The following is a 22,801-nucleotide window of genomic DNA, read 5'->3' as shown; positions in this document are numbered from 1 at the left end:
TTTTTCCTGGAATCACATATATATCGAAATAAATATGAGTATGTGTACAAACCAAAGTTTTTCAACTAATTTCCAGAATAATCCATAAAACATTTATTTTAAAAATAAAATATTCATAAAATATTGAAGTCTTGGCTTCATAAATAATAAGTCAGTTACTACAATCTTGTTTAATCTGAAACTGAGAATAGGAGTTATTCAATTATTATTTCAGCTAAAAGAAATACTGTCAGATTTTAATTCAAGTTTTTATAAATAATTATTCTGTTTTACAGAGAGGGGTATGAATTTTTTTTTGACAAACTTCAAGAACACAATATTCCAGTATTTATATTTTCTGCTGGGATTGGAGACATCCTGGAACAGATTATTCATCAAGCAGGTGTTTACCATTCCAATATCAAAGTAGTTTCCAATTTTATGGAGTTTGATGATAACGTGAGTATAAAAATGTCAAATATAAAGTGCAATTATAATTACATTATCATTTACTAAGGTATATAAGAATCAATCCATGTGAAAATGTTACATACATATTTCTGATTTAGAGTTATAATTATATGTTTCACTTGATAGGGCCAATATTCTTAGAATATATTAATTAGTTTGCAAATCAGGATGAGGGTAATGGAAACTCTCTTATTTCTATTTAATCTCTCAGAAACTCTTTTTTTTTTACATTTTATTGAATTTTTAGTTTTAAATATACATCAATATCAATATATAAACAGTGTGGCCTCTGGGTATAATTTATCTTGATACAAATAGCATAACAACAACAACAACAACAACAACACTGGTTGAGAAAAATAAGGTCACAATCATAGACATCGCAATACCAGGTGATAGCAGGGTCGCCGAGAAGGAACATGAAAAAATCGCAAAATACCAGGACTTAAAAATCGAAATTCAACAACTATGGCACAAACCAGCAGTGGTAATTCCAGTGGTAATTGGCATACTGGGTGCTATTCCAAAAGCACTGGAATTACATTTGAAACAGTTAAAAATTGACAAAATCACCATCAGTCAAATGCAAAAAGCCACACTGCTTGGATCTGCACGCATATTACGAAAATACTTTACGACGTCCTAGGCCCCTGGGTGGGGCCCGACTATTAACCAATGCCAAATCCGGCGAAACAACTGGCCGCTGTGATACAATAATAATAATAATAATTTCGCATTTACTATATATGGATGATTTGAAACTCTATGGAAAGTCAGAAACAGAAATCCAATCATTAAGAAACACAGTCCGAGTATTCAGCACCAATATTTCAATGCAGTTTGGCATGGAAAAATGCGCCACTGTATCCATAAAAAGGGGCAAAATCACTGCATGTGAGGGAATTGAAATGCCCAATGGCCAACTAATTAAATGCAACGGAAATGAAGCCTACAAATACTTAGGCATTCTGCAGTTGGATAACATGGAGAAGTAAAAATTATTGTTAGGAAAATTTTGAAATCTAAATTGAATGGTGGAAATACAATCAAGGCCATAAATACCTGGGCAATACCAGTTATAAGATACACAGCTGGTATAGTTAACTGGACACAAGCTGATTTGGACATTTTGGACCAAAAAACCAGGAAACTAATGACAATGCACTAGAGTTTACATCCACGTGGTGATACTGATCGATTATACCTGCCCCGAAAATCAGGTGGCAGAGGATTATTACAAGTGAAGCAAACAGTTGAAGAAGAAAAACATGCACTGGCTGATTATTTAAAAGAAAGTCAAGAACATCTATTAATCGAAGTAAAGAACAAAAATCTACTGAAGGCCCAACAGACGAAACAAGAATACAGAAAAGATGTGATAAAATCAAGAATGGAGAGTTGGCAGAACAAAGCACTGCATGGCCAATTTCTGGAAAAAAATCAAAGATAAAGTGGACAGTGAACAAATTTGGTTATGGTTAACAACAGGTACATTAAAGAAAGAAACAGAGTCACTAATCCTGGCTGTGCAAGAACAAGCTATCCACACAAATCCCATTAAGGCCAAAATCGAAAAATCCTCTGATGATGCCAAATGCAGACTTTGCAAAGAAGCTGATGAAACTGTTGAACACATACTCAGCTGCTGTAAAGAAATTGCGCAGACTGACTATAAATTGCGGCACAATTCAGTAGCACAAATGATCCATTGGAATTTGTGCAAAAATTATAATATTAAAACAGCAACAAACTGGTAGGAACATCAGCCTGAAAAAGTCACCGAAAATCAGATGGTCAAGATCTTGTGGGATTTTCGCATACAAACAGACAAAATACTGGCACATAATACACCAGACATCACACTGGTTGAGAAAAATAAGGTCACGATCATGGACATCGCAATACCAGGTGATATCAGGGTAGTTGAGAAAGAACATAAAAAAATCGCAAAATACCAGGACTTAAAAATCGAAATTCAACGACTATGGCACAAACCAGCAGTGGTAATTCCAATGGTAATTGGCACACTGGGTGCTATTCCAAAAACATTGGAATTACATTTAAAACAGTTAAAAATTGACAAAATCACCATCAGTCAAATGCAAAAAGCCGCACTGCTTGGATCTGCACGCATATTACGAAAATACATTACGACGTCCTAGGCCCCTGGGTGGGGCCCGACTAGTAACCAATGCCAAATCCAGCGAAACAACTGCCGCTGTGATACAATTGTATAATAATAATAATAACAACAACAACAACTGAATGAAATTTTACAAAAGGGCCAAATTGATGAATGTTTGACAACTGGAAAAACATACTTGATTCAGAAAGAGGCAACTAAAGGAACAACACCTGAAAACTGCAGACCAATAACATGCTTGCCAACAACTTTCAAATTACTCACAGGCATTATTGCAGATAACATGATGGATTATTTGGAAACAAACAACATCTTGCCAGTAGAGCAAAAAGGCAACAAAAGGAGGAGTAGGGGCACAAAAGATCAGCTCCTAATTGATAAAATGATATTAGAAAATTGTAAGAACAGAAAAGCGAACTTGAATATGGTCTGGATTGATTACAAAAAGGCATTCGACTCATTGCCACATAGTTGGATCATAAAATGCTTAGAAAAAACTGGCATTAGCAAAAATATTACAGCCTTTATTATAAAGGTGATGAAACAATGGAGAACTGAGTTGGCAGTAGGGAATGAGAACTACGGAATGGTTAATATCAAGCGAGAAAATCAGATGGTCAAGATCTTATGGGATTTTCGCATACAAACGGACAAAATACTGGCACATAATACTCCAGACATCACACTGGTTGAGAAAAATAAGGTTACAATCATAGACATTGCAATACCAGGTGATAGCAGGGTCGATGAGAAGGAATATGAAAAAATCACGAAATACCAGGACTTAAAAATCGAAATTCAACGATTATGGCACAAACCAGCAGTGGTAATTCCAGTGGGTGCTATTCCAAAAGCATTGGAATTACATTTAAAACAGTTAAAAATTGACAAAATCACCATCAGTCAAATGCAAAAAGCCGCACTGCTTGGATCTGCACACATATTACGAAAATACGTTACGACGTCCTAGGCCCGTGGGTGGGGCCCGACTAGTAATCAATGCCAAATCTGGTGAAACAACTGGCCGCTGTGATACAATTCTGTTGTTGCGAATAATAATAATTACATTAATCAAACTTATATAATCCTAGTATTGATATACATGTTTGTTTTAGTTATTCAGTTTTTCAATGTTCCATTTTAATGCCAATGATATTATTGAGCGTACATAGTAATACCATCTTTCAACCTTTAATCTTTTCATTTAATTATTACTTATATTCTATTATGTAAACATTATATCTGCTAATATTCCCCCTATTTCTAATTTCTACCTCTATTTTAACTTCTAATCAAGTCACCATTACTAATCTAGTGTTAATACACAAGCTTATATTTAGACATAGTGCTTCATTATTTGGTTGTTCATAGTCACAATATGCCCGTGATGGTGAACCTATGACATGCGAATGTGGCATGCGAAGTGCCCTCTGAGGGCACACAAGCCATCGTCCAACTCAGTTCCATTGTGTTCGCGCGTGAACCTCTAGCCAGCCAACTGATTTTTGAGTCTTTGCTGCACATGCAGGGGGTGCATGAACAGGAGGGGTCGCATGCAAAGAGGGTGCATGCTCATTCACAGGGGGAGCACGGAGGGGGGCCCTCGCAGCCTGTTTTTGGTCCAAGGAGGCTTCAGGAAGGTCTGCTAGGCCCAAAAGAGGGTGCGGGGGGGCGGTGCCCACTGTGGCCTGTTTTTGGTCCTACAAGGCTTTAGGGAGGTCTGCTAGGCCTCCCTAAAGCCTTGGGGTGCAGGGGGTCGCATGGACAGGGGCGCATGGCATACAGGGGTGTCACATTGGCTCAGTCGGTCCACACTTGACCAGGCAGAATAGAAACTTCACCCTTCTCTCTTCCAGAAGATCACACACCATTTTCGGGTTCTGGTCATGGACCTGTTTGTCTCCCCAGCCGATTCCCAACTACCCAGGTACCTTACGAGGTTCCACATGGCAGGTGCAGAGGAAACAGATGCCCTTCGTTGTCTGTGGCCTTGAGTGCTCCTGGGGGAGAGTGGTACCTTCCATGGGGACAGAGTGTTACTCAGGTTGGATCCCTCCTTTCGGCCCAAAGTTACATGTGGTTCCACTGGGCTCAAGAGGTTGTATTGCCAGATTTCTGTCTGTCCCCGGCCAGGCCGCTAGAAAAACAGTGGCATAAACTCGATGTCCGCATGCCCTTAAAATCTATATTCACAGGACATCGGAATTCCAGAAATCCAGTAATATGAACCAGTCTCCTCCCTCCCGATGGGATGGTCACGCTTGGGTATGTGCCATGCATGGATGCTATCTCCACCTCTATTGAGAAAGGGCACTGGTACTTACTTAATACACCTCTTCTAATAGGGTGGAAATAGAATCCAGCCCCACCCTGTAGAGAGACTGGTCCCCATTGCCAAGCAGGGAGGTTCCCCTGTCATTAGGTATATATTTGATATTCTGGATTGACATTATAATAGGTGTGGACGTCTTCAAGTTGCTAATTACTAAAGTTGAGTTCTTGGATAACATGCTGAGTCTGTATGTCTTTTATTCGCCGAAAGCTGGGTGGAGTCATTCACCAGGGCAAGTTACAAAGGTTATTAATTAATTATTAATCAGACTCAGTCTAATCAGAGAATGGACAGTGTGAACCCATACATGGATGCTATCTTCACCCTATTAAAGAGGTTTATCAGGTAAGTACCAACAATCTTTTTCAGTATTATATTCATGTGAAATAAATAGAAATAAATAAAATAGCCATTATTTAGGCTTAAATAGAAATATTTTATTCTCAGTATTATATGCATGTAATGAACGTATGTTTAAGAGTTGGTGGAAAGAGAAAATTGTCTTGGAAGCATTCTAAAATTATATATGATTAATGTCTTTGCATGGTTACTTAGGAGTAACTTCTCTCATCTTCAATAGGGCATATTGAAAGGATTTAAAGGAGAATTAATTCATGTTTACAACAAACATGATGGAGCCTTGAAAAATACAGAATACTTTAAACAATTAAAAGACAACAGCAATATCATATTACTTGGAGATTCTCAAGGAGATTTAACAATGGCAGATGGAGTGGCAAATGTTGAACATATTCTTAAGGTTGGGTATCTCAATGATAAAGTAAGTAGGTGATTGATAAGCATAAAAACTATTGTAATATTCATATTCTCAGTTTTGTATATTATTTATAGGAATTGTTTTTCAAAGTTACCTACTTCTAAGTCTAGTTCAGCATAACCTTTTCAATACATTTGCAATTAAGAGTTGGCAGATAGAAGATGTATGTGACAATGGCTTGTTTCAATTCATTGCAGAATGGTAATGTTGAGTTACTTGCGGATATTATTCATGTGCTCTCTGCTAAAATAGAATCATTTTTAAAAATAGTTAACTATTCCAAGTTCTATATCAATAAAACCAAAGTAAAAAGTTGTCATGTCGAGTGTCATGAATGTTTTGTGAAAAAAATATCTACAAAGATATAGCCAAAATACACTAAATCCAATTGCAGCTTAGTAGGATGGGTCCATTTTCAAATTAGATAAATTATTAAAATAATGTCATCTTCAAAGAGTATTCAGATAACTTCCAAATACTTATTTTGCCAGCAGCAGGAATATTTATGTAGGAGGCCTTTAACAGTTTAGCTGGATTTTAAATAAAGGTAATCCTCGACATATGATCATTTAGCAACTGCTTGTAATTGTGCTGAAAAAAAATGGACATGATTGGTTCCTAGTTAGTTGTTGCAATGTCCCCATAATCACATGGTCAAAATTTGAATGCTTGGAAATCCACCCACATTTATATCTATAGGAGTACTTTAATTGTTCCATACTTCTATCTTCCTCTTACCTATGTCCTTTTGGCTGCCCTGCATTACAGCACTCCTCAGCAACAATGCCAGGTCTAGGGCTGAAATAGAGGCCTGGGTGTTCTGCAATCTCAGTCAGTTGCCACTAGCTGCAGGCCTCTACTTTAGTCACAGCACTATCACTGCTGTTAAGATATGCCCCACCGTCACTAACCATTCCAGTACCATAGGATAAAGCCCTCTGTTGTCCCACCTTCCTATGCTCCACAGAGCCTGCCATACTCAGTTGACCACTATCTTCCAATGTTGATGAGGTGCATCCAACTTGACCCTATAGGCAGCTGCAGGCTATGTCATGCCTTCTTCCTAAGGCTGGCTCTTTGAATCTGGAAATATCTGATATTCTGGAATATCATTAACAAAATGCTCCAGACAGCTGTTCTTTCTGAGGAGCTTGACAGAAAATGGCCCTCCAGTGGGTCTAGAGCTTGGGAAAATGAGGGAATAGCCATTTTGCCCAAACTGCAGTTTGCATCTTTGAAAGGTTCACATATTCACTAAATTCACATATCATTCTAATCACTTTTGGAAATTACCCAAGTCCTTTTTAATGATTAGGAATCTTTGAATCAACAAGTTTGGCAATACTGGGTGAATTTCCCTGTAATCCTTAATGAAAAAAAATCACCATAAGTTTTAACAACTTTTAAAAATGGAATAAACAACAAAAGGATGAATAGAACTTTGATTTTAAAAAATTACAGAGTAAGATATAGATACATTTGAAATAAAATTTTGGAATTAATTATAAAGAATATTTCATGTGGGAAAATACTTTTGATTTTTTTTAAAGTAAGATTTTAAAAATTGAACACTAGACAAAACTAAAGTTTAAAGTTAAAGGAGAAGACAGAAGCTCAATTTATCATTATAAACTGTTACATTATTATTACAATTATAGTATGACAGGCTACAGGAATGATATGAAAAAAGATGTAAGAGTATTAAAGAAACCACCCAATATTTTAATAGTTAAAAGGCATATGTAAACAATAAAACAAGAGAGTGACAAAAGCTTATTTAGAAATCTTGTGAGAAGGAAAAGAAAAAAGAAATCAAGCTCTATTTTTTGTCTAATTTAAGGAAAGGGAGTTGAATTATATATATGAAAATAAAAGATCTTTCCACAACTTTTAAAATGTGAAGAAAAAACCTGACATTTTAAAAAGCTTTAGTTTAAAAAAATCTGTATTTCCTCCCTAAACCACAGCTATTTTGTTCAAATGTAATGCACAAGTGAAAATACGGAAATATCTTTTAATTCAACTCCCTTCCTTTAAATTAGACAAAATAAAATTATTTCTAAATTTGGACTGAAACTCTACATTTCATTTAAAAAGAAAGAAAAAGATAAAGTACAAATAATTTCAGTCCTCTTTAATTTGTGGTTTTAGATTTTAATCATGATCTAAACTAATAAAAAGTATAATTATATTGTTAGTTGACAAACGAAATGATGTGATTGCCCAACTCAACCTAATTTATATATGACTAGTTCTAAAATTTTCTTCATTAAATGTTATGCATTGTGCTTGCTCCTTTCTATTTCATTTTATAGTAATTTTATTGAAATACATATAATAATTTTATTGAAATACAAACTAAAAGAAAGAATAAAAAGTAGGAGCAGAAAGTACAGAAAAGATAAAAGGAAAAGAGAAAGAGAAAAAAATATATACTGAAGAAAAGAAATATATAAAGAATATCAGTTTGGTTTTTCATACTATTTTTTCCTTCACATTTTAAAATCTAGGTTGAAGAACTTCTGGAAAAATATATGGAATCCTATGATATTGTTTTGGTAAAAGATGACTCTCTGGATGTGGCCAACTCAATCCTGCAAAAGATTTTGTAATATATCATTGTTTTCCATTAAAAGAATCCCTTTGGACAAATTGGCATGATCCACTATAAAAACAATAATCCAATGCTGCTTTCCACACTATTACCATTTCATTTAGAAAGTACTGTATTTCTCATTATATTGCTCCATGCTGTTGAATTATATTTCACTGTTTATTATCTCCCTATTTATTAATTCAAATGGAAAATGATTATTTGAAAAAATATCTTTATTTCTGCACAATAAAATTCATATTTTCAGGATTTGTGGAATTGTTATAGAAAATAAGAGAAAAATGGGTGTGATAAAACAAATGATTTGATTAATCAATAAATATCAAATCTTTTGAGATTCAGCAATACAAATTTGTGTAAATCACTACATTTTGATAAAGCTCACTGCTTCTTTGTAGTAGAAAGTGCAGTTGAAGCTAAACATTTTAAAGTCATATTGGCTTAAACAAGGTTAAGATAAAGTAGATAGTTTAATTTGTACAGTATTTGAACAAAAAAGTCATATTTATTAGTATTGAAATTTGAAAGGCAATTCTACCGAAAGATATTTCACTGCATTGTGCTATAAGTTAAACGTGAGTGCTAGAATTCTCATCACTTTTTCCCAAACACAAAACTTTCATGAAAACAAGTTTTAAAAGTTCTTTTAATGGGGGGGGGGAGTTCATCTCTAAATTTTTGGCAAATTTCCCTCCCTCCTTTAAAATTAGACAAACATTATTGCTTTAATTTTTCTTCAGGAGGATGTTAATTTTCCATTTACAAGCCACTACTCAACAAAAAGTAAGAATTTTCTCCTGTACTAGTCAGACCCTCAAGTGTTTCTCTGATGAATACATTCTTGATTATCACCTAGCTTCTAGACAAGTATCAGATGTGAATTGGGATGTGAAAAGAATTGTTACAAAAGGTTGCTGGTTTAGATTAAGAGGATAAATTTACCAATCCAAAACTCACAAGCATAGTTTGCAGTTGAAATACATAGAAATATAATTTGTTGAATAAAACCCAACCTAATTTCTTTTGGAATTCCATAACTTTGTTAGATGCCATCTGGAAGTGGAGAGGAAAAAGTGGAGCAGATAGATAGGATATACTGAATGGGATATAGGAATGTAGTTCTGTACATTAGATTTGCCCTGCATATCCCACTGAGAATCAGTTTGGTGTAATGGTTAAAGCACCAGGTTGGAACTAGGAGACTGTGAGTTCTAGTGCTGCCTTAAAACAAAAATCCAGATGGATAACCTTGGGCCAGTCACTTTCTCTCAGCCCTAGAAAGGAAGCAAACCACTTCTGAAAAACCTTGCCAAGAAAATTGCAAGGTCCTGAAGAAATCCAAGAATCAGACATGATTGCACTGAAAAAAAAAATACAAAGCAACCTTAAAAACCCAAAAAGTCTTATGAACTTATCCCCACAAGATCTAAAAGATGCTCCAGGTTTCCTTTAAAAAAAATAAAAAGACCCAAACACTTCATGAAAATTTTGAGAATGCAAGGATTTGATTTCCATTCAAGGCAAAGTGCTTTTCATTTTATGCATAATCCAAGTAACTTTCTAAAAAGTTCAATAATGAAGGGAGAATTCATGTCATAATAGTACAATTTTCAATTATTCAAATTCAGGCAGAAACAGACTCTGATTGCTACTAATTTATAACTAATTTCATACAATCCTTAGGTCTATTTATCACTGATACACTGATACAATAGGGTTGTGCAGCACTTCAGATTCCATCTAGAAATAGTGCTTTAGTGCGCTCAGGATCATGATTATAATAGCAGGTCTCAATATCTTAAACCAGTGTTTATTTTAGCAACTTTAAAATATGTGGATTTCAACTTCCCCAGACAGCATCTGGGAGTTAAAGTCAACATATATTAAGGAAGCTTAGTTGAGAAGCATTGTGTTGAAGCAGTGACACTAATTCCTGTGAGTCTGGCTATCTATAAATGGCTGTCTATAACTACTTAATGATAAAAAAGAAACAAAAAATGTTTTAAATATGCCCCTTATAATATGCTTTTCAAATTGAACTTGACATAATGGAACAATCCTAAATAATTAGAAACTATTTATTCAATAACTTGGAGATTTTTCTTCACGTGATGATCCGGGGTGTGGCAAAAAAGCAACACAGCCAGACAACAGTTCTAACTCCCCTTTATTGCTCCAACTTTGCTCTCAAGCGTCCCCATGTTTACTACAAGTCCTGGAACAAAGCTCTCACATGCACTTTCAACAGCCTCTGGCAGCAAGTAGTCCAGTAAGGTTAGCAAAACAGTAACCAGGGTCAGCAGTCCAGTAAGCAAGGTTTGCAAAGCAATAGCCAAGGCAAGAAGTTCAGCGAAGCAGGCAAACCCAAGACAGCACTCTCCAGGCGTCAAGTGCACACAAGGCTCTACATATTCAATGCTTGTTCCTGACAAATGCCCCTCCCATCAGCATCTCCTTACAACTCAGCCCCCGAGGTATGCTTTGTGAGAGGGGGTGGGGCAGTCTCCTCCCTTGTAGCCAGCTCAATCTGCCTTGTTCTTGCCTTCTCTCTTCTCTTCTCTTTGTGGTCTAGGATCAAGAGAGGGTAATCCTTGCTCATCATCTAAGCTCTGCCTCTCATGTCCATCTTGACCCTCACTGTCTACAAGGTGTTCTAATCCTAAAATGCCTTGGCCTGACTGGCCCTTCCCCATTTTCCACTGCAGCCAAGGAAGCCACCCCCTTAATTTGTCAGCTCAGGTTCCAGTTGGTCTTCCCCTGCAGATTCAGTCTCCAACAGGAGCACAAGACTTCAGTTTTGTTTCTCTTAGTCTGTGGATATGATCTGATATCATACAATATGTCCCAATAGCATCCATCTATTTATAGATATACAGGAAATCAAAGTGCAACATTTAACATCAATTATTTGCCTCTTCCTAGTCATACATAAGAAGGGACACAGTGGCTCAGTGGCTAAGCTGAGCTTGTTGATCAAAAAGTTCGGCAGTTCGAATCCCTAGCACCGCGTAACGGAGTGAGCTTCTGTTACTTGTCCCAGCTTCTGCCAATCTAGCAGTTCAAAAACATATAAAAATGCAAGTAGAAAAATAGGAGCCACCTTTGGTGGGAAGGTAACAGCATCCTGTGCACCTTTGGTGTTTAGTCATGACCAGGGAGATGTCTTTGGACAGTGCTGGCTCTTCAGTTTTGAAACAGAGATGAGCACTGCCCTCTAGAGTCGGGAATGACTAGCACATATGTTTGAGGGAAACCTTTACCTTTACGCATATATAAATAAAGCATCTTGTCCAATGTACTTGTCAGCATTTTATTTAATACTGGAATGCATTGCATTTGACAGAACGTGGTATTAGTGTTAATATCATAGAAAACCTATACAATTGTACTTCTTATAAAGCTAAAAAAGAGTGCTGTAAAATAGCCTCTTTCTACAATTACACGTCCCACTATCTCGGGAAATATACATTTTCTACTATTCTCATGGTAGAGGCGTTACGTTCCCTTCTTTAGTAACTTTCTGTCCTAATATGTTTATTATTTGACAATGCATTTTATTGACAAAGCCAGTATTTGAGAGTGGATTGAAAAAATCACTTCAAAATACTTGAGTTAGATGGACTGGCCATGTTAAATTACCCAGGTGCAATCAACAGCTTCATGCACATTATTACAATTCATTTTTATTTCTTTTTCTTAAAATATATAAAAGACAAACACACATTTTAAATATTCAATGCACAGCTGAACAATTGATCAACAGCTTCATACAGTAAAAGCATGACTGATGCAACATTTATTCCATTAGTCATTCTTTGCAGCGGAAAAGCAGCTTGACATTCATACTATATTCATCAGATTTTGTTGAGTTTTACTGGCAAAATTTTGTTAATTTCTCTGCTAGCATTTTGTTCCACACTATTTAAATTTTATTATTGCTTTTGTTAAAATAGAACCGCTATCACTATAGCTTTAATCTTTAAGAGTTCTAATTCTTTTCTACAATTAAACACAGAAGACTCTCAAAGCATTTGGTAATAGTCATGAAGCAGTTACCGTATTTTTCAATGTATAAGACGGACCATTTTGGGGAAGTTTGCAGAGTGCAAAACTTTTTTTTTTTTAAAAAAAGCCTCTTCAAAACCTTGGTGCGTCTTATACTCTGAAAAATATGGTGTTAAAGTGTTAATAACCATTTATGAGAAATCACAATGTAGAAAATGTCCTGAACAAGTAAAAACCATTTGTAGAAACCTACCAAGACAAGAAAGTGATAAAGCCCCATTAACTCAGATAACCTGATGTCAGGTTTTATCACATAGGTTTTTTTTTTAAATAATGTTTAAGTTTAGGACATTTTTTCATTTCAAATCATGCAGTCCAAATATTATAAATATTGAAAAAAAATAAACAAATGTGAATCATATTAATTTGCATTTGAAAATGTTTGCTTTTTTCCAGAAAATTCACATTTCTGAAAAAAAAGCTGAATAGTCACTATGGTGGAATTATATTTTTTTAAATCTTTAAAATACATTTTAAGGCACCGTGCATTTTAAAAAAAAATTAAAATCTTAATTTTATACCTTATTGTGTCAGTATCAACATCAAGACATATTCATTTCCACATCCCTTTCTTTAACTATGCATAGGGATTTCAGATTATTTCTAACATCAGTTCAGCTCATAAAATCCAACTAAGTTACAGTTCATCATGTCCCTGTGTCTCCTGGTCTTTCAGTTTAAATTCTTCAGAAGTAATCTTGCCATCTCCATTTCGGTCCTGATTGTTGAACATATTTTTCACAATTGTTTCCGAATTGTAACCAGGGGCTAGCTTTCCTTTGCCAGAATTGACTTGGTCGTGGATATATTTATTGAACTAGAATTTAAATAAATAAGAATGGAAAATAAAATGAGTTTCAGCACTGTAATTTAAAGCTGCATATATCACAATGCATTTCCATACTTCTCTGCATTTAGTACTAAGACATAGTAATAATGCTGGTTTACATCAGGAGTTCACCATGTTGATCTAAAATTAAAATAAGTCATTATTGAGCCTGCATCTAATCCTCTATTTGATGGGCATGTGTGTCATTAAAGTGGTCAAAGTTGCAAAAGCTTTTGTTCGATGTCTTGAGACTTTTTATAGTCCAGTGCCACACTATACAGAATTGAGTTTACTCAAGTCCTCTTCATGAATTATTTATTAATCATACTCATTGTGATTGATTTCTAATCTTTGCAAAGAAGCTTAACCTTTCCAATTGTACTGAATGTTGACAATGACTGTCATTTAACTGCAAAAGTTACGTGCAACTTTCTAACTGGCATATTTGCTTACTTCCAGAAGCAGTTTTGTTGGCATTACATTAGCATATTAAAACTTTTAAGTTGACATGAGAAAATTTCCCTCAATCCTAGTCAAGCTCATGAGGCTCCACTTCAACCCTTTTTCAAGCCCGTGGCAAGATATGTTACTTCTTTTTCCCACTTTTGATGTTAACCAGCAGCATTCTAAGAGCCGCTTATAAAAATAGATATAAGATAAAGAATAGAGTTCTATCGAAGTATACACACAAAATTATCCTTTCTGGTTTTTTCCTTGACTTTGGTGAATGAATATAATTACCATATTTTTCAGACTATAAGACGCTCCGAGTCATAAGACGCACCTAGCTTTTGGGGAGGAAAAAAAAAAATCTTCCTCCCAGCAATTTGCCTCCTTTCAGCAAACAACTTTCAGCTTCAGCACAGACTGATTTAGCACAAGCAGCTGATTGGCAGTTGGATTGCTGTGTCTGCGAGCCCCATTTTCCGCCTCAGCATGCCCCATTTTTAGCTTACACATGTCCCATTTTTGGCCTCTGTGAATCCCATTTTTGGCCTCTGCGTGCCCCATTTTCAGCACATTTCAGGTGGCAATAGGTGGCTGTGTCGGCAGCAATCCCCACCACCTGGAACGGACGAAAATGGGACACATGGAGGCCAAAAATGGGGCGCACAGATGCAGCGATGGGCGACGGCAGTGATGGGTGGCAACAACAGTGATCTATGCAGCCTGGAACAGCTATTTGGCAGGATTCCGGGAGGCCGATCCAACCGCCAATCAACTGCTTGTGCTAAATCAGACTGTGCTGAAGCTGACCAAAGCTGTTTGCTGTTGCTGCAAGGAGGCAAATTGCTGGGAGGCAAATACCGAAGGGTGGGGGCTGGCGGGTGGTTGGAGCTTCAGCAACATTATAAGATGACAGACATTTCCACCCACTTTTTTTGGGGGGGGAGTGTGTCTTATAGACCAAAAAATATGGTACTCACAATATGGAAGAATGGCAATAACTACTGGTCAGATTTCTCATATCATTGCAAAATTGACACTGAAGCAAATCACTACCCTGTTTATCTTTTCTTTTATAGTATAGATAGTATGCCAGGCTAGTTCAAATGATTAATTTAAAAAGTCATGGAAATATTAATTTTCTTTCTAATTGTATGAATCAGTTTTTTCACAAATTGCAACTTTGGAGAAAAAACAGCAGCCAAAACAATAAATTGGAATGGGAAGTGAAAATAACTGCTTCACAAATGAAACCCAGATTTCAGAACTAATACAAAAGTAAGCAAACTCATCTCACCTCTTAACTAATAAGGTTTTTTTACATTCCAAACAAAATGTTTTAATATTATATAAAAATGTATGATTCTGCCATTTTATGCAATTTATAAATTAAAAATTAATTATTAAATTTAATAAAAAAATGCCTAGCCATAACACAAGATGAAAAGGAAGTCATGCAAATTCATTTATCATATCTAGGGACAAATAATACATTGCATTATAATTATATATTATACTGTGCTAATGCTATAAAATAAAATGTATATTGTAATTTGAGAAGTAAATTAAAGAATCTGTATAGAACATGGTGTGCCTAACAATTTCCTTATAAATCAAATTTTGTGTGTCCCCCGCCCCCAAAATAGCTTCTTACTTCTTCTAGAATAACTTCTCCATTGTTATCCTTGTCTATTTCTTCAAAGAGGTTTGGTGACACTTCATCATGCCACACAAACATATAGCCTTCTGGTAAGCCAGATACTAAATCAAGCAGCTCAATGTCAAACAGTAATACAGCACTTCCAGGAACTTCTCCTTCTGCAACATTAAATGACAAAAATCAAATCTTAATATTGTTTTTGGGAATGTTTTGCTTTATTCTATATTTTCAGTGGAAGCAGGCAATTTTCCAGCTAAGTAAGCCATGTTACATTTTTAAAAAATTCCTGCCAAGGGCATGACGAGAAATTCAATGATGTCACTGGGAAGCAGATCTGAAAATGATCCATTTTGAGGATTTCATAGATAATGAACATGAAAAATAATTTCCCCAAAGGCTTCATGAAAGTGAAATGATCAGAGATAATGATATGGTGATGCTACACCTAATGTAGAGGGCTGGGAGTGGGGGACAAAAATTCACCCCTAGCAGAATAAGCAAGTTGTACTATAGATATTATTTCAGCAAAGAATGACAGGATGCAAAAATTACATCTATTGGGTCAATAATGCACATTATTATTATTATTTTCTTTCTAGAAGACACTAAGTTATATGATTATTTTTAGGTTTAAGTTTTCATGCAAAGTCATTTGTTCAGACATTGCTTATCTCATTGCTTTATGACAGGAGACTATATAGACTATATCTTCTAAGAGATTCATCACATAAAATGCATAAGGCAATTCTACACATGGACAATATATTTCTATGCTAAGTTTTAAGTTAAATTGAAGCTCAAGTCTTATTTAATGAGTGAACTTCAAAATTCCAAATAACAGTTCCAAATAATTGTTATATCATCCATTCATTTCAATTTATTCCACTGAAAGCAGAAGATAGGAACAAGGAAATGAATCATATTGAAACTACCTATGGATCTTTAAGTATAATTTAACAAAGTACATACAGAAGCGACTGTGCACCACTGCAGGTGAATTCTGAAGAAATTTGGGTCAACTCATATTAATTTCTTCCCTTCAGTACACTTGAGTATTTAAAGATCTTTGAAACTTATATACTTACTAACTCCGGCTTCTCCATAACCAAAGTGAGGAGGAATAACAACTGTTCTTTTTTCTCCCACACACATCTCTCGGAGACCTATATCCATTCCCAGTACAACTTGTCCAGAACCTAGAACTATATTGTATGTTTTTCCAAGGCTAACCCTGAAAAAGAAAAAGGTAATTCACAAAAAATTCTAAGCAACTCCTCCAGTTTTCTAACATTTTTTTTCTATTCCTCCTATTTACATGGGCCATGGCTTATTCACAACTGAACTCAAACGAGCGGCACCCCAAAGGCTTCTCTATTGCATGAGTGGAGCTGCACATGTGCCAGCCCACCCTTGTGCATCCCGGTTCCCCTCTTCCCTGCCAGCTGGGTTGCCAAGCTACTTGTTCCCGATGCTGCAAAAGCAGTGCGGTTAGAGCAGAGGCTGAGTGGGACAAGTGTGCCCTGCTCAGCTTCACTGACTCACTGAGGTTGTCTGCCTAGGACTCCCAATCTGCTTTTGTAGCGTAGGGCAGTCTCAATGTGTTGGAAGACCGTGTACCCAATGGCTTTTCTTCTCCATGCCAAAAGCTTTTGCAAACGGACAAAAGGTTTTGGGGGAGCAATCTTGTGCTTCTTCAGGCCTTCCATCCCTTTGTAAAAGCTTTTGACATGGAGAAGTCTGAAGGAGTCAAGACCATGCCGCAAAATCTTATCTCTCTTGCATGAGTGGCGTTAAACATGCATACGCTCCAGGCCACCACTCACATGGCCTGATTCCTCTCTCCCCCTCATCAGCCAGGCTGCAAAGATTGGGGACCTCTCCCTTATAACATTAACCAACAGGGTATGAACAGTAGAGACTTCAAGTATCTGGGTTCAATAGTCTCCCAGGGCTTGATATGGACATCTAATTTTAGACATGGACATCTAACTTTAGAACTGTTATTAAAAAGGCACCATTTCCTGTGCCAACTCAGAAAGCTCAGACTACCCAAGGAGCCGCTGATTCAGTTCTATAGAGGAATTACTGAGTCTGTCATTTGTATTTCTATAACTGTCTGATTTGAGACAGAAATCAAACAGGGCAGTTACAGATAATTAGGCCTTGAGAAAAAAACTATTGAACCAGCCTACCTTCCATGGAGGAACTGTACATTGCACAGGTCAGAAGAAGTACTGAGAAAATATCTACAAAGCCCTCACATTCTGGACATAAATTGTTTGAACTCCTTCCCTTATGATGCTGCTATAGGCCATTGCATGCCCAAACAACTAGACACAAATATAGTTTTTCTCCTACGCCATCACTCTGCTAACACATAATTCCCATAGCACTGTCTTATACCTAAGAATATCTAAACATGCAGTATGGCTATATTGCTATTATCCGTCTCATCTTTCTTATTACTTTCACCTATTGGTATCTTATGATTTATCACTTTATTGTTTGAATGTATACTGAGAGCTTATGCACCCGAGACAAGTTCCTTGTGCATCCAATCACTCTTCATCAATAAAGAATGTTCTGTTCTATTCCATACATACATACATATGTGTGTGTGTGAATAGGAAAAGTAGCTTATATGAAACAAAAATATGAAGGCACCACGATACCACTGGTATCATTAGTTGTTAAGGCACCAGGCTAGAAAGTTGGAGACCATAAGTTCTAGTCCTGCCTTTGTCATGAAAACCAACAGGAGAACCTTGGACCAGTCACTCTTTTAGTCCAATTCATCCATGATTGTTGTTGTGAGGAAAATAAGAGGAGGGAGGTTGTTGGATATGTTTGCCATATTGAGTTATTTCTAAAACCAATAAAGGCAGAACATTTATTTCTTTGTTTAATAAATGAGGGCATGGAGACAGAAAAATAACTTCCATTGTTTATTTTCATAATTTATAGACTTTCTGTCTGCATGTAAGATATCACATACTTTCAGTTACATTAAAGAATTCAAACAGCTAACAACAAAAAAAGGAAACACATCTTGAGTCACATCTATTTTTTTTAATTGTAATGCTTGCAAAATTACTTCTGGCCAGATGATATACTTACGTTGAATCTAATAAAGTGCCATCTAGGAGAGAAGCATTGTAATGATACTTCAAGTAATCACCTTTCTTGCTTAGCACTGAACAATTAGTAGGTTTATAATAGGTTGTAACAGCAACTGAATCTGAAGGATTGTGAAAATCTATCACATGAACTTCAAATACCAAAACAGCAGATCCTGGAATGTTTCCTACAATAACAAGCAATCACATAGTAATACTATAGGCTGTTCACCTTTCTTCTCTTACTGAATTTATACCTTGCAAACAACAAAATCATCTACTGAAAATTAATGCTGTGAAAATAAAGATGTAGTCAAAAGCATCTACAAAGATTATCCTGAATTATGCTAATGTTTATGTCATTTTGTCCTTTCCAACAGCATAAAATCTATATACTTTCAGAACTATGGTATTTGGAGAAATTACCACTGTTGCCCATTTTGGAAGCCACTTTGAATACTAATACTTTTAATACCAATGCCTGAATTTAGCATTAAGATCCCAACATGTCTTTCCTCTTGTGTTCTTCCCAATTTAGAAAAACGACATCACATCTTTTGCATGTCTAATATAGGATCTTTTATATTAATATGATTTTATACATTCATTCCAAATATGTAAAAAAGCGCCTTTTGTGTCCAGTTAATGTTAAGTGACAAGCTTAATAACAGGATTTTTCCAGATAACTTGAAGGTATCCACTATCTCTAAAGGTAGAACTACTGTAAGTATCTACAAAACCTAAGAAAAAAAGATTTGCCTAGGGAGCTCAATAACTGTGGTATCTGTCACTCTTATGAAAACAAATTGTGTTACTAATTCTTTCAATCACATATCTATTTCTGAGAAGTTATAGAAGAAAATGTTCTCAAGCAAGTATCATCAAATAAGCCATGATTCGCTTATATGATTCTAATTCTACCATTGGTGTTAGCAGAATTCACTATAAATTTGGTACAATTCTCACATGGGGTGCAGGAATCAGGTGCACTGACTTTATCCCCCTTGACCGTGGAAAATGCTTTCACTTTAAAGTATCAGATTGTCATATCTGGTATTATTCACATGCTTAAATATATATACTATATATACTCAATATATTAAAATGGTAACTGAGCTTCAGGACATTAGTATTTAATAAAGTAGCTGAAATAAAACTTATACTCACCTCTTCCCTCTTCTCCATACCCAACATGAGGTGGTATTATTATTCTCCTTTTCTCTCCAACACATGCTCCAAGCAAACCTTCATCTATCCCAGCAATCACATAACCTTTGCCAATGTAGGTGTCATAGGTTTGATTTCGTGAGTAACTATAGAAGACACTTTGGTTTACTGCAGTTACCATCAATTGTACCACATTTACAATTTATTGAGTATGACAGCAAATATAGACAAAATGTAGATGTAATCTATATACAATTTAATGTATGTATATTACTGGAGAGAGAGAGAAAGATTCATTTCATTTACACAATACCATCATCTCATCTGTTAACCTAGAAAACCTTATTGCTTTTAAAACAGTTTTACTAGAATAACCTCAGCCAGGAGCTTATTGAACAGTGATGGGTTATGGCCACAATCAGGGACGTGCAATCACTAGAGGCAAGGGAGGCGGAGCCTCCCCAGTCTCCTGAGAGAAAGGAAAGAGTTTTAAATATATATATTTTTAATGAATTAAAGCCAGGATAGTTGCTACCAGATTTCAAGTCACAGTGGCTTAGTGTCTGCTCTCAGTGTTAACTAGGAGGAGGCCAGAGAACTCGGGGCCTCTTTTGCTTAAGGAATTTTTCGCCTTTTAAAAGTTAAGGCGGAGTTAAAAAGCAAAAGATTTAATATGCAAAAGAGGCACTGATTCTCCCGCCTCCTGATCTGGGAGCAGCGAATCATGTCTTGCACTTGAGCGACTGCGCAAGTGCAAGGGTGATTCTGGAGAGGTTTTTCTTTCACCAGCCGCCATTTCTTCTGCAGCCAGCCCAGCACCGAGCGGGGAGGAGGAGGAGGAGGAGGAGGAGAAGAGCGGTGAGCCCTTGTGGCTGGCTGGGGAGGGACTCACCGCTCTTCTCCCAGCCAGCCAGCCACTCACCCCCACCTGACATGCTCCCTGCTTGGCCGGCCGGCTGGCCGGCACAAAGACTCACCACTCTTCTCCTCCCAGCCAGCCAGCCACCCACCCCCACCCGACCTGCTCCCTGCCTGGCCGGCCAGCCGGCACAAAGACTCACCGCTCTTCTCCTCCCAGCCAGCCAGTCACCTGACCTGCTCCCAAGAATAACAGCGGGGACGGAGGAGGCGGGGGGCGAGGCGGCAGACCACGGCCGCCGCTGTGTCCGACAGGCATCTCGCGTTTATGTCCATCATAAACGAGAGACGCCTGTCGGACACAGCGACGGGGACGTTGCTTCTCGCCGCTGCCGCGCTCTTGCCTCACCAACGGTATCCCTCACCGCACGTCACTGGCCACAATACAGTAAGCTAAAAAAAACCTTGATTTTCAAAGCCTTAAGTGTACGTTATTACCCTTTAGGATCCTTTTGCCACAGTTATTAAGCATGTTATTGCAGCTGTTATGTAAATCATATGATCGTTAAGCAAATTCAGCTTCCCCCAATGACTTTGCTTTTGGGAAGCTAGCTGAGAAGGACACAAATCATAAGACCCCAGGATGCTGCAACTATTAAAAATATATGCTAGTTGCCTAGTGGCCAAATTTGGGGATGTTACAATGGTCATGTCAATCCGGCCTCCCTCAGCAACCAAGAATGAAACCACTTAACTCCATTTTGCGGAATTAAGAGTACTTTTACCAACTCTCTTCCCCCGGTAACCCTATCCCACTGTCCAATCTGCAAATCCCTCAGGTGTCATGTGAGTTTCATCTTCAAGGAGCATCATCAGGTTGGTATGCAGGACGGTTGGCCTTGATCAACTGGCTATCTACCAAGCACCAATCTCCAGCATGCGCAGTAGATGGTGAGAACAAAACTCCCTTTTTACGATCTCTCCTGTACTAAAACTTCCCCTCCCTAATACCAAGCCACCCCCACCTCCCTGTTTCAATGTCAGCCGAAAGCAAATAGCGAAACAGAGGCTGACAGGTCATAATTGCGAGGACCAATTGTATGTAACTTTTTTCTCGGTGCTGTTGTAACTTCAAATAGTCACTAAATGAATGGTTGTAAGTCGAGGACTACCTATTTAAGAATTAAAAGAAAGACTTCCAAGATTTCTGAAAAGTCTCCTGTAAAAAGCTAGGAAGCCATTAAAAAAGAATTTCAGTAATTGCTGGATATGAAATGTAAGCTTTATTTATAGTGAAATCAAGATTCAATTTCTATCTTTTGCCCACACACAATGGATTAAATGCTCCCTTCTTTTGGGTGGAAAATTTGGTTTCTAACTGACTATGTATAGATCATTGACAGAGCTAGTAGCAAGTTGTTTATTTTAGAATATGTAATAATTGATTCTCACAAGTATGTGTTGTTTAATACATCAGTGTATACATATTTAAAGAATGTTTGTAGTGGTATTACATGTGTGTTAGTTAGGAATGTAAATGTACATGTTTATACGCACATCTGGCATAACGTTGGCTGGGAATCAGACTGATTTGCAAAAGGTTTGGTGCAGATTTTTTGAAAGAACAAGGATGTAAATGTGAGTAGATAAAGAGGTACCACCTTGGTGGGAATGTGACAGCATTCCATGCTTCATGATGTATAGTCATGTTGGCCACATGACCATAGAAACAACTTTGGGCAATGCTGTCTCCCCTGGTGTGTGTCTGAGAGGGGGGGGAGGGAGAAAGGGGGGGAGAGGGAGAGATCACAAAGACTGAATATGGATACACTTTCAAGAATGGAACTATCATTAGCCACCTTCTCTACATGAATGATATCAGGCCATATGCAAAGAATGAACAAGAGATCAACTTGCTGATCCACCAGACATGGACCTAGAGTGAAGACATTGGGATAGCGTTCAGAGTAGTTGGGACTGTAGCTGGATGGTAATCAAGATAGCTAGGATGGAGAGGAAATACCAGCAGGTCATATAATAGACATACAGACCAGTGTCAAGTACTTTAATATCCCACAGTCATATGGGAACCATGAGGAGGCAAGGAAGACATCAACATGCAAATATTAGCAAAGGATCAGACAAGTACTGAAGAGCCAGCTCAATGGGATGAATAAAATCCATACTATCAACACATATACCCTGCCAGTTACCAGACAATTTTCAGGTATAATAAATTGGCCAAAAAAGGACAAGGAAGTTGCCAGTGTGGAGACCAAAAATGTAACGAGGTCCCCAATATCTAGAAACAGTACATCAGATGGAAAGAGGGCAGTCAGGGT

The 22,801-nt window shown here is 37.0% G+C and overlaps 2 protein-coding genes across 8 annotated transcripts in view; one reads left to right on the top strand and one right to left on the bottom strand.

Moving 5' to 3' along the window:
* The window catches only part of NT5C3A (5'-nucleotidase, cytosolic IIIA), a 158,869-nt gene extending 150,303 nt beyond the window's left edge, over nucleotides 1-8,566 (top strand). For 4 of the 5 annotated variants that reach the window (XM_032234717.1, XM_032234719.1, XM_032234715.1 and 1 more), the window contains 3 exons: nucleotides 276-438; nucleotides 5,506-5,706; nucleotides 8,214-8,566. In XM_032234717.1, the coding sequence (XP_032090608.1) occupies nucleotides 276-438; nucleotides 5,506-5,706; nucleotides 8,214-8,315 (466 nt within the window). In that variant the 3' untranslated portion in view covers nucleotides 8,316-8,566. Of the gene's footprint in view, nucleotides 1-275; nucleotides 439-4,449; nucleotides 5,707-8,213 lie in introns of those variants that run through there. The other variant, XM_032234720.1, reaches the window with a different exon arrangement.
* A 3,045-nt stretch (nucleotides 8,567-11,611) lies between these two features.
* The window catches only part of FKBP9 (FKBP prolyl isomerase 9), a 72,393-nt gene continuing 61,203 nt past the window's right edge, over nucleotides 11,612-22,801 (bottom strand). For all 3 annotated transcript variants that reach the window (XM_032234755.1, XM_032234754.1, XM_032234753.1), the window contains exons 6-10: nucleotides 19,602-19,747; nucleotides 18,436-18,622; nucleotides 16,404-16,549; nucleotides 15,313-15,476; nucleotides 11,612-13,199 (exon numbers count right to left, since the gene is read on the bottom strand). In XM_032234755.1, coding sequence (XP_032090646.1) covers nucleotides 13,020-13,199; nucleotides 15,313-15,476; nucleotides 16,404-16,549; nucleotides 18,436-18,622; nucleotides 19,602-19,747 — 823 coding nt within the window. In that variant the 3' untranslated portion in view covers nucleotides 11,612-13,019. The remainder of the gene's footprint in view (nucleotides 13,200-15,312; nucleotides 15,477-16,403; nucleotides 16,550-18,435; nucleotides 18,623-19,601; nucleotides 19,748-22,801) is intronic.

The sequence above is a fragment of the Thamnophis elegans genome, chromosome Z (genome assembly GCF_009769535.1).
Source record: "Thamnophis elegans isolate rThaEle1 chromosome Z, rThaEle1.pri, whole genome shotgun sequence".
Lineage (NCBI taxonomy): Eukaryota > Metazoa > Chordata > Lepidosauria > Squamata > Colubridae > Thamnophis > Thamnophis elegans.
Note: the sequence above shows the minus strand (reverse complement) of the source record. Positions and strands in the feature narration are given on the sequence as shown.